Source organism: Penaeus chinensis, chromosome 42, assembly GCF_019202785.1.
Source record: "Penaeus chinensis breed Huanghai No. 1 chromosome 42, ASM1920278v2, whole genome shotgun sequence".
NCBI classification, from domain to species: domain Eukaryota; kingdom Metazoa; phylum Arthropoda; class Malacostraca; order Decapoda; family Penaeidae; genus Penaeus; species Penaeus chinensis.
The window spans coordinates 18,053,884-18,066,383 of NC_061860.1; the positions used below are offsets into that span (position 1 = coordinate 18,053,884).

At 39.2% G+C, this 12,500-nt stretch overlaps 1 protein-coding gene across 3 annotated transcripts in view; it reads right to left on the reverse strand.

Annotated features, from left to right (window-relative positions):
• The window catches only part of LOC125047789 (RNA-binding protein cabeza-like), a 17,570-nt gene that overhangs the window by 4,009 nt on the left and 1,061 nt on the right, over window positions 1-12,500 (reverse strand). The window contains exons 2-4 of one of the 3 annotated variants that reach the window (XM_047646229.1): window positions 8,574-8,612; window positions 4,838-4,996; window positions 1,078-1,224 (exon numbers count right to left, since the gene is read on the reverse strand). In XM_047646229.1, coding sequence (XP_047502185.1) covers window positions 1,078-1,224; window positions 4,838-4,996; window positions 8,574-8,604 — 337 coding nt within the window. In that variant the 5' untranslated portion in view covers window positions 8,605-8,612. Of the gene's footprint in view, window positions 1-1,077; window positions 1,225-4,837; window positions 4,997-8,555; window positions 8,613-12,500 lie in introns of all 3 variants that reach the window. The other 2 variants (XM_047646228.1, XM_047646230.1) reach the window with 2 other exon arrangements.

Below are 12,500 nucleotides of genomic sequence, written 5' to 3' on the forward strand. Positions count from 1 at the left end.
TCTAAATGAAGCAATTCAAGATGTTAGGCTCTCTCCCTCAACCCTGTTTCTTGTGGAAATGGAAAAAATAGTTACATTTTCTTCTATAAATGTAATTCTGTAAAAGTCCACCCCCACCCTCTCCCTTTCAGACAATCACAAAAGATTCCTGTAGGTAAAGTAAAATACAACCAGTTTATACTTAAGTCAAATTCAATATGACAATTTTTTTGTGCCGGATTGAACTATTTACCCAAAATATTTGAAATGCGTTTCTGTGCAACATATAAGTCCTATTTTCCGTTGGAAGGTACCATGGTACCATATATCCTAGAAATCTTTACTCATTTACTAATTTTAGTTTTCTACTGAGCAATAAAAAAATAAATTTTCTGATATAGGTGCCTAAATAGTATAAAGGGAGAAAAAAAAAAAAAAACTAAATAAAACTATCTGTTGTGATATATGTACATTTAATACTAATGTTGTCTGTCTGACCTACTGTTTACTTTAGTCATCCAGTCATCCACTCCTTTGACAAATGAATCCTCATAAATGAAAAAGTTTCAGCAAATGTTTGAAAACCTTGGGGGAAAACTGGTTCATGGACATCCCTTACTTGAAAGAAATCAAAAATGCCTTGGAATAACTATCCCATTTCTTGTATGCTGTGAGGGAGGGAGGGAGGGAGGGAGGGGGGGGGGGGGGGGAGAGAGAGAGAGAGAGAGAGAGAGAGAGAGAGAGAGAGAGAGAGAGAGAGAGAGAGAGAGAGAGAGAGAGAGAGAGAGAGAGAGAGAGAGAGAGAGAGAGAGAGGAAATGCAGAGGAAGAAACGACTACCAAATTTTATAAAGTAAGCTTTACAACTCAATAAGACCGTATAAGAAAAAAAAAAAAAAAAAAAAAAGACGAAAGTATCTTCTGCACTACCACCTTTGACCTTTACCATACTGGGTAAAAATTGAAAATATCTAGAAATACATTCTAGCCACAAAATAGTACACAACCTCTGATGACCCACTAACTTCCTCCTCCTACTCATCCCAACCCCTAAGATTGCAGGAAAAAAAAAGGCCCATCCCAACATACAACAGCATACCTCTGGGGCAAGGACACTTGTTGCAAATTCCACGCGAAGAGAAGTTATGGTATTTGCACTCGGGGCAAATCCAGTCCCCGGGTCGCATATCGCGGATCCCACCTCCGCCACCACCTACTCGTCCTCCAGAGCCAAAGGAGTCCATATCTATACAATAAAAAAATAACAGTAATAAAGTGGTGGAAAAAAAAAAAAAAAAAAAAAAAAATCCTTCCACTTAAAACTTAGTTTGATATAAATTGATAATAAATAATAATCTATCTTCAAAGTTCTTGTTACATACATGTACTTATTTTTCCACTTGCCTATCATTTTCTTTTAACATACTAACCTATTCACTTTCACTTATACTTATACTCTCGACTTTCAATTTTAAACTGAAAGAAATGCTACTTTGTTGAAACTTGGCTGAAAATAACAGAAAAAGAAATAGAAAATGGAAAGGAAGAAAATTAAATGAAATAACTACCAGACAAGGAAAAAAAAAAAAAGGGGGGGGGGGAGAAGTAAAGAAAAATCTGTCGAGGTTACTTATATTCTAATTACATGGAGCCTCTCCCCCAGCACTTAACCACAATTTACCCCCCTCCTCCCTTTGTATGTCCCTATTGCTTAGTTCAAGCAGATTAATTCAAGGATCCCCCTCCCCCCACCCAGTCAAATAGCCTTAAGGTTAGTAATCAGAGTGAATGACTGCATTGTATGACAATTTCACATGACATACTATATATAATTACAACTTAATACAGAGGTAATGAGAGCAATCAATTACTCAACTACCATCAGACCTAAATAATGCTGTAATATTGTTGTGCAAACTCTTGCATTTGTTCATAATATACAAGTATAAAAGACTTGGACATTAGTATTGCATACTTGGCCAAATGTATATAGGAGGTATCAGGCAACTTAAAACATTCAAGTAGTGATGAATTATTAATAGGCCACAGACATTTACTAATGTTTATTTGTTCTGAAAAACTAGAAAACCAACAACTTTAAGACTTTGCTCAATGATACCAACAAATGCTACAAAGGCCAAAAAGTTCAAGAATAATGACCAAGAAAACATTGTTTGGTCTCTCCTCAATTTGCAAACAAGTTTTCTTTTGATATGAAACAGACGTTAGCTTCCCTACACCTGTCAACAGCAGAACTAAAGAACCTTATTCTGCACATGGCCATTTTAGATTGTGTGACCCACAAGTTATTCAATGTACAATAAAAATGCTCACAAGACTTCATATCAAACTAACTGACCTATGCAAATCAGTCAGGTGTTGAATTACATTAAAGTAATTAATCTATCTTCCTAAATCATGATACCTCAGAGCTGCAGCATTAGTAAGTGATCCCATTTTCATGAACGACTACTGTATACAGTACATGAAAAATATAGCCTGAAGTTAACCCATCAGCAACAGGTACATGCATTGTCCGCTGTGGTTTCATTTTATTGTTTCCACGTCCAAGGCTTCGCAAGTCCTTAGTCCCCATGGAGTTGATTACTAGGCCTACCCGATTTTACCCGTTTACCCATTCCTCATTTCCCCCCCCCCCTCATCTGTTGGAAATTTGCAAATATATTAAGATCGCACCTCCCTGCACGGGGTTGTTGTCTAGTTCACATCCAGGCTCTTGAGTGAACATACAGCTGCTGGGATCCTGGCTTATGAATGACAGGATGTCGTCCAGTGCGAATGGCTTATTTCCAAAAACAATGGTTTCTTATGCCAATTGTAATTTTGCCACAAGTATGATCTATTTTAATGGTAATTATACCAATAGAAAGGATTATTTTTTTGCCAGAACATTCTTATAAAATATCATTTGAAAACTTAAGTCTAGACATCTACTAAAAGTAAAAGGAATGTAAAATCTGTTCTAATAGTTCGAACAATAAGTTGTATTTAAGCATGATCAATGACAATTGATAGGAGTTACCTAAAATTTGAAATTCACAGCTAGCCTTGTGTTGAAACCATCTGTGTAATCAATGTAACAAAACCACACTGGACAGAGAATGTAACTGCACTACTGGTGTCAATGGGTTAAGTGGCCTGATAACATTTAAATTGAGCATTCACTTTAAGGGCAACTATACCCTTAGTTAATATACCACTGTCTACACTAGTAAAGTTGTATAAATAATATATAAATATATGAGTGTGTGTATGTATGTGTGTGTGTATGTGTATGTGTATGTGTATGTGTATGTGTATGTGTATGTGTGTGTGTATGTGTATGTGTATGTGTATGTGTGTGTGTGTGTGTGTGTGTATGTGTATGTGTATGTGTATGTGTATGTGTGTGTATGTGTATGTGTATGTGTATGTGTGTGTGTGTGTGTGTATGTGTGTGTGTGTGTATGCGTGTGTGTGTGTCTGCGTGTGTGTGTGTCTGCGTGTGTGTGTGTCCTGCGTGTGTGTGTGTCTGCGTGTGTGTGTGTCTGCGTGCGTGTGTGTGTGTCTGCGTGTGTGTGTGTCCTGCGTGTGTGTGTGTCTGCGTGTGTGTGTGTCTGCGTGTGTGTGTGTCTGCGTGTGTGTGTGTCTGCGTGTGTGTGTGTCTGCGGTGTGTGTGTCTGCGTGTGTGTGTGTCTGCGTGTGTGTGTGTCTGCGTGTGAGTGTGTCTGCGTGTGTGTGTGTCTGCGTGGGTGTGTGTCTGGCGTGTGTGTGTGTCTGCTGTTGTGTGTCTGCGTGTGTGTGTGTCTGCGGTGTGTGTGTGTCTGCGTGTGTGGTGTCTGCGTGTGTGTGTGTCTGCGTGTGTGTGTGTCCTGCCGTGTGTGTGTGTCTGCGTGTGTGGTGTCTGCGTGTGTGTGTGTCTGCGTGTGTGTGTGTCTGCGTGTGTGTTGGTGTCTGCGTGTGTGTGTGTCTGTCTGCGTGTGTGTGTGTCTGCGTGTGTGTTGTCTGCGTGTGTGTGTGTCTGCGTGTGTGTGTGTCTGCGTGTGTGTGTGTCTGCGTGTGTGTGTGTCTGCGTGTGTGTGTGTCTGCGTGTGTGTTGTCGCGTGTGTGGTGTGTCTGCGTGTGTGTGTTGTCTGCGTGTGTGTGTGTGTGTGTGCGGTGTGTGTGTCTGCCCTGCCTGTGTGTGTGTGTGTGTGTGTGTGTTGTGGTGTGTGTGTGTGTGTGTGTGTGTGTGTGTGTGTGTGTGTGTCTGCCCTGCCTCTGTCTGTCTGTCTGTCTGTCTGTCTGTCTGCCCTGCCTCTGTCTGTCTGTCTGTCTGTGTGTCTGTGTGTCTGTCTGTGTGTCTGTCTGTGTGTCTGTCTGTGTGTCTGTCTGTGTGTCTGTCTGTGTGTCTGTCTGTGTGTCTGTCTGTGTGTCTGTCTGTGTGTCTGTCTGTGTGTCTGTCTGTGTGTCTGTCTGTCTGTGTGTCTGTCTGTGTGTCTGTCTGTCTGTGTGTCTGTCTGTCTGTGTGTCTGTCTGTGTGTCTGTCTGTGTGTCTGTCTGTGTGTCTGTCTGTGTGTCTGTCTGTGTGTCTGTCTGTGTGTCTGTCTGTGTGTCTGTCTGTGTGTCTGTCTGTGTGTCTGTCTGTGTGTCTGTCTGTCTGTGTGTCTGTCTGTGTGTCTGTCTGTGTGTCTGTCTGTGTGTCTGTCTGTGTGTCTGTGTGTCTGTCTGTGTGTCTGTGTGTCTGTCTGTGTGTCTGTCTGTGTGTCTGTGTGTGTGTGTGTGTGTGTGTGTGTGTGTGTGTGTGTGTGTGTGTGTGTGTGTGTGTGTGTGTGTGTGTGTGTGTGTGTGTGTGTGTAAAACAAATATCAAGTACTCACCCTTCGGGATCCGGCACTTCAAGCAAGCTGTGCGTGATGCATAGTTGATGAATTTGCAGCTTGGGCAGTCCCAATCTCCAGGCTTTCTGCTGTTCCGACCACCACTGGAGTAGCGGTCCCTGCCCGAGTCCTTGTCTGAATAACGGTCCCATCCTCCGGCTGTGTGATGAAACAAGTTCTAATTTGAAGGGGGCAGGCAACTGGCACTAAAACCACCTCTTCACACAGCCCCCTTCTACATTGTGCAAGTACATACTATTTGGAGAACCTTCTATGGCCAGATGTTATTTACTTACTGCTGGGTAAATGCATGCATTTAAAAAACTGCCAGACTTTGGTGTAGAGAGAGGCTTTAAGTGGTATTTGATCATTTGAATCAGTCTTGGAAAATGTGCCAGGAGCTGATTATGTAGTTACTTTTCTCTAGTGTGTTAATAGGTAGCTAATACTATAGATAGGAATCTTTGGCCCATTCATTAAAGGAGGGGGGAGGGGATAAAAAATAAGTTGTACATACTATGCAATATGTAAACTATTCATTCTTAAAATAAAAAAACTGCACTGTCTTCTGTTGATATGAACATTGAAATGACAAGGTCACAATTTCCAAAAAAATTATGTCATCTTCTGGGAAGAAAAAAGTGCCATAAAACAATGGAAAATTATAGAACTTGTAAACCAACTGATGTTTAAATAAATAAAACATATGGGACTTCTGTTTGCATGAACTACACTTGAATTTCTGGTTTCTCTCTTTGTAAGCAGATGCCTTCCATACTGAATATAACTTGTTAGTACTACACAAAATGTACAAATATCAAATAGGTATACAATGTTATCTACACATACTTGCCTAATATCTTTCCTGTGGTAGTTCAGGCTGAATACCTTCATAAAACAACATCCGAGATCCAGCACATTTTCTAGGATCATTTTCATCGTGAATAATTCAGGGACTGGGGAGTTAACTATGACTAACTTGTATTTGGAAAACCAAACAAAGCATTGAAGAGGTCTGTTTTTGAAGTCAATATAATATTCTTTTAAAATCTTGTCAAGATATTAGAAATTGGTAGTAAATAAGATTTTTTAGTAAATTATATTAACTTTTTTAATTCATACAAAAGTCTTACTAGTGGAAAATCTCACCCATATAATTATACTAAAAATGAAACACTTTACTATGCTATAATATTGTGACTCCTACTTGAATATCCTACTTAAAGTTTAGAATTTACAGGCAGAATCTTGTTTTTCTATAAAGACTGCTAACACAAGACCGTTTCTGTGATGTGTCATTATATAGTACAATGTACATTGCTGTCAATTTAGTCAAATATATAAATTGTCAAGCAATATTCCTGCACTAAACTACTAAGGCATTTTAAAAAAGTAGACAAAGCAGTCCTGTTCTCCAAAACAAAGACACTCGCATCATCATCTTGCATTAAAACTGCATAAACTGCACATATGAGGAAGTGTAATGCAGTCTCAGCAGGAAACTTTCAGCTATCAACATCAATCTTTATAAATCTTATTGCAAAATCCCAAATGTTAGGAGCAAGACAGATTATATACAATACTTTTGGAACCTGAACAAAATGCAACCTAAAGTACTATTTAGCACAATACTTTTGCAACCTTTACAGCAACTGCAGTCACTAAAAAGTTACTAGTCTTTCAGTAAGTTTACAGTTTTTTCCCCCCCCACAAGCCTATACTTTGCTTCTCTTTTTCATCCTCATTATCCACTAGCATTGACAGTTATGACAAAAAAAAGTACAACAAGGCAACAGAGAAGTCATCATAATTAAGAGTATAACTAAAATCTGAAAAGATCATTCCAACCAGACTGGCACAAGATATAGGCAAAAAGGATGGCAGCAGTATGTTGAGCTTTCAACATGTTTATCTTTTGACCAGGAAAACTGATACCACAATCTAACATGGATATGGCAACAAGAACTAAATAGCAACTTGGCCAGTAAACTACAGTAAACTTTAGTTCTAGAAATAATAAATTTGCCAAAATCAATAAACTCAAAACATGAAAAACCAACCAACCAACCTACTGTGCAATGTAAACAAGACTGTCCATTCCCCATGACGTTAAAACTTCCAAGATTTAAGACACCTCCCTCCACATGCACAAGACTTATGAATTGTTCTTTTTTGAGGTCTGCATTTGCATTTGCATGCATGCGTGTCCACATGTGAGTGAGGGAGGGGGGAGGGGATATCTATCTAAATGGTTATTACAATAAAAATGGTTAAATTTTTTGTTTTTTGTTTTTTTTACCCTTAACCACAAAGTACAACCCATCACTATCTAGCTGATATATGAAATGGTTAACACTTGCAGCCTCCAATGAGGCCCCATAGACTGATGCAGGCTTATATGGGGGCAACCTAAAAGGCCCTTCTGCCTCATGCCAGAGTATTTTCTGGAAGATTTCTAACAAAACTATGAATTAATTCAGTGATATTGGAACAGCAACACCCTCTGGATCCAATGAACTCAAATGTCCTTTTGTAGGGAGCTTGTTCCCAAAGGGTTAATGTCACCTATCAAGAGATTAAACTATAATGGAGAACAAAACCAAGAACAAACCCAAAATTCACACACATGCCACAACAAAACTGCCTGCTTTTCAGGCACAAAAAGTTTAGAAACAATTTAATGAAATTCTAGAAAAAAGGCTACAGATCCCCTTGGTTTTACACTAAATGCTAATCATAAAAAGTTAAGGTAATTTACACTTAATAGATTAGAAATTACATGTAAAAATTACGCGTTCCAAACAATGAACCACAAAAGCAAAACGTTCCAACAATGAATGTGTTTAAAAGAAGCTTACAAGGCAACTTAAAACTCCATTTGCGCTAATTTTATGTATTACCTGCCTGTCCAAATGGGTAAGTGACATAGCTGATGTCAAGCCTTCAAACCCAGAGGCTGGATGAATGAACAATTAGTCTGAAATTGGAAGGTGAATTCTGTCAAGTTCCCAGATTGAATGAGAGGTTTTTAAAATTTAATCTGTCTATCAAACTTACAACTTGAATGAAATTCAAGTACTATGATTTCTCAGATTGCCATAAATTTTGAATCTACCACATTGTTTTCATTGTATTAAAATAGTTTACTAAGTAAATAATTTTTTTGTATCAAACACCTTATTGTAAAATTTCCTTCCTTGAGTATACTGAACCAAATGTGGCCTGATTAGTGAACCTAAGACATCCCATGCTTCAAGTAAAACTACTAACCACTTCCACCAACACTACTTTGCTAGATATCAATACATGCCTTAAAGATAAAACAGGATACTACACTACTTGTGACAAAACCTCTCCAACACTTATTTCATTTTTTCCAAAGTTAGTTTAATTGACACCAAATTTTTCAAGACTAACTGGTTCATGGTCAACTGAATTAAAGTAATGTTCCAGGACAAATAATATAAGACCGTGTTCTTGCAAGCAGACACTCTTCAACCTCAAGGGGTCTACCAGATCGAATACAACCAAATTCTTTATTCTATCAAGACAAGCCAGCTACTGTTGGCATCTTATTCTTTGTTCAGCCGTGTTTGACAGTCTTGACAGTTTACGCCGCCTTAGTTCCGCCATCTTCAACGCCACGCAATCCGTCAATGCCAACGTCACGTTACAAAGAAAACAAGAGAGAAAACCCTTTCAGTACAAACAGACTCACCATCCTGCTCGCTCTCACCTCCCCAATCATCTCGTCCAGAATCCTCCATTTTGTTTTCTGAAAATAAAATGAAAACTAAGCTCAACATTTTACAACAAAAAGAACACATCTAAAAACCAAACACGGATAAAAATAAGTGAACCATGAATCCAGTAATTACTGGATTTTCTTTTCCTTCCACCTCCATTTCCTTTGGACTGGAAAGGTAAATACCAAGAAGCTTCCTTAAACACTAGCCCTACAGCCATATACACATCCGAGCTTCCTAGTGTTATTTTTTAGGCCTGGATCTATGAGTACCAATTCAGTTAAACTTAATGGCAACATTTGGAGATAAATAAGATTGAAAGTCAATCAGATCAACATCAATTACCCTTTACAAGTCAGACAAAGACAACAGTGAATATTACAGTTCTAAGTATATAATGCCAGGTCAGTAAACTTAAAACCCCAAATTCTGCAAATTTGGAAATTATTTCTTGGAAAAGCTCTATCTTACACACCAGATTATGCATGGCTATTGATGGTAGGTCACTAACTGAAGAGTGGAGAATCAATGCTGAAAATGTTAACCCCAATATGGAGTAGAAAATGGGGTATATAAACCATATACAATCATCATGAATCACATGGTAAGAAGTTTTACATTTATGCAAATATGGAGTACGGTGTGATAGAACGCCGTGATAAAACAATGTCAAGTCGCTCAGCCACACCATGTGGCTATTATACAGGGGGGGGGGGGGGTACAGGAGGATAGCTGGGCAAGCGGAAAAGCTCCTCAATCACAGGATAAGGCCTTGTGATGTTTAAAAAGTACCAATGCTGCTGCTACTTCCATAAATAACCTATTAACCCAATGGCGACGGGTCACGGCTATCGCCGTCATAACAATACGCACGATGTGCGGTGTGCGGCTGTCCGCAGCGGCGCCGCGCCAAAACGCCCCGAGGCAATGATTCGGCTTGATGGATCGATATCACGCGCTCAGAGTCGGCGCGCTGCCGCCGTTCGCCAGAGCGTAGAGTTTTTTTTAATTTGCTATACCCGGCGCCATTGGGTTAATACTAAAACATCAGCCATAAAACAATTTGCCAGTAACCAGGGTGATTTTTTTTGCTGGGACTTGATGTTAAGGATTATACCAAGCCACATGCTGGGGAGCATGTGCAGTGAGCTGCCCAAGTGAGAAATTAGAAATGCAGCAAACTTTAACGTGCGTACTTTGTACTTTTGGCTGTGGCAGGCAATTTTACTTGAAATGGGGCCAAAACGAGACCACACACTAATGGACAAACAAGGAAATGACTGTTTAATGCAGGCTTGCCTGTGCGTCTTATAGATGTTCCCATATGGCATTCTGGCTTGGTTCATCGTGGCTAAAACAGATGCCTTCTATCCTTATTGGGTGAAGATATCCCCTTAAGATTTCAGAACCGCTATTTTGATATTCAGGAACAAATGTAGATATATTAATTCACACTCAATACATCTCCCATGTAAATAACATGGGGAAAAATAGCGAACCATTTGAGTTTTAGAATGCCATAGGATACTGGGGGTAAAAAAAATAATCCAGTATTTCATCATCATCCATTTGACTGAAAAGACAAACAATTTACTATTGACAGACATAATATTCTGAGAAAATGCAGTGCAAGGGCTTGTGTTACAGTGACATTTAAAAGTTTCAAAAAAAATCATGAATATAACATGTCACCACCAATAAATGGTATCAAAATTTACCTTGAAATTCACCAAAAATTATTATTCTTTATATAAAAGATCATATCACTCTGTTGTACAAAAGTTTTGATGCTTTTTCTACAGAACCTTTGAGAAATCAGTGCCAGCCAAACTACAAGATAAACCTAACCTATCGAGATGCTGATCCTGTGCTACTTGGCCCTTTCCAACAACACAATTTACCAACACCAAGTTGATAACCAAGATACCATTCACGTCAGGAAGACAAATCCAAGATATATATCCGAATATCAGTAATGAAAATCTTGTTTTACTCTACCAGAAATAGTTAATGTTACCAAAAGCAATGCAAGAGAGGGAAATGGATACCGCCAACTTAAAGAGCATTTGAAACAAGAGTTTAATAACAGGTATAGCTGTTCCAGCCTCACATTTACCACAGAATGACAAATATTTGCTGCATACCACCGTTCGAGGATTATGTTCTTATTTATGTTTTCCTAAAGTTGGTATTAAATACTAATAAAGGGGGGTACATGGGGGGGTGGGTTGTACTGGTTTCGATTTTTGCGTTATCATAACCTGGTTTTTCGTCTCAAGGATGTATCTCACTTGTTAACAAACAGCCTTGACTGATATAAGCAGACTGTTGTGGTTGTGTTAAAGAAAGAACTATAAACCTTTATTAACCCAATGGCGTCGGGTATAGAAAATTAAAAAAAACTACGCTCTGGCGAACGGCGGCAGCGCGCCGACTCTGAGCGTGTGAATTCGGTACATCAAGCCGAATCATTGCCTCGGGGCGTTTTGGCGCGGCGCCGCTGTTGACAGCCGCACGCCTCAAATCGGGCGTATTGTTATGACAGTGATAGCCGTGACCCGTCGCCATTGGGTTAAGTGGGTATTGATTACTGAAAGCAACAGTCCCAAATCCAGGATAACATACAAACCCAAAATCCATACCTAACCTTTCCTACCTTCTATTTACTTCCTAAACGGGGGCAAAACCCTCCTATACCCCCTTTTATTAACACTTTGTGCAACCTTACAGAAAACGCGACCTTAAGAACTGTGGCTGTGTGACGGTGTTGTGGATTTACGCTCTAGGCGGTGACATGCACATGGTATTCATGTAATTTCCCGCTAAATATGAGGCCACTGCAGGTAAACCTGTATTGTTTCCTACGCTTTTTTTTTATGCTCTATAAGATGGCAGTGTCCTCTTCCTTCTATTGTGATCTACCACTATCTTACACACTAGTGCTTCAGAGCAAGGGCCAACAAACTTTAAAACTTCTAGCAAGACTTTGCAGACAAATTGGGAAGGACACAGCCTTCTTGCTCTAAAGTTTCAACTTTATCTTGCCATGAACAGCAAGGTGAAGTCAATGTTTGCCATAACTCTCCCTCAGGCAGAGCATGATAGGCAAGTCCAATCCCAGTAACTCAGATTGTTGAATAAATTTTGAGATTTGGTGTTAAGTACTTAGCTCCTGGCGACTGCATCTGTACCGTAATGAATTACCTTAGGGTGTAACCATAATCCTAAAATCCCAATTACCACCAAAACAAGAAATATAATGCAACAAGTGGCATATGTACAAGACCCATGATTCAAATTACAGATTGCAGGTTTCAGGAACTATTCTGATTTGACAATTTGATAATTTCAAAGCTACACCTTAATTTTCACGAACCTATCAATTTTTAAACACTTTCAGGATGACTCGTTCAAGCCAAGACTTGTGAAAAGACCAGACAAGAGGATAGAAATTCAAAACAGGTGGGAAACTTTCATAAAAACTGCTGAAAGAACATTTTAATTAGCTATAAAATTATCAAATGTTGATCAATTTATAGATCCACACATCTTTGGCACCTGTTGTCACTAGCAATTAAGAACTGTTATTAAGAACGAACTTGAATAAACTCCTTAATAATAAACTAATAGTATGTTTAAAAGCTCCACCTTTCCAGAGAGCACATGGCCGAGGTCTGTTGGCCTTTGCTGGAGCTCCAATAAGTTCCGAGGCTACAGAGGCCAGCAAAAGTGGTAGAGTAATACCAAGATTAATTGCACATTTAAAACTCTTTAGGCAAGAAAGAAAATTCATATAATGCCTATAGAAAACCTAAATGGTCCATTTAGTTCTGTTCCAGCCTCTCCAGGGAAAGCTAAATGAAGCAAACATTTTTTAACACTGCCCACTCACGGAGAACCAAGGCAAGTGTACAAAT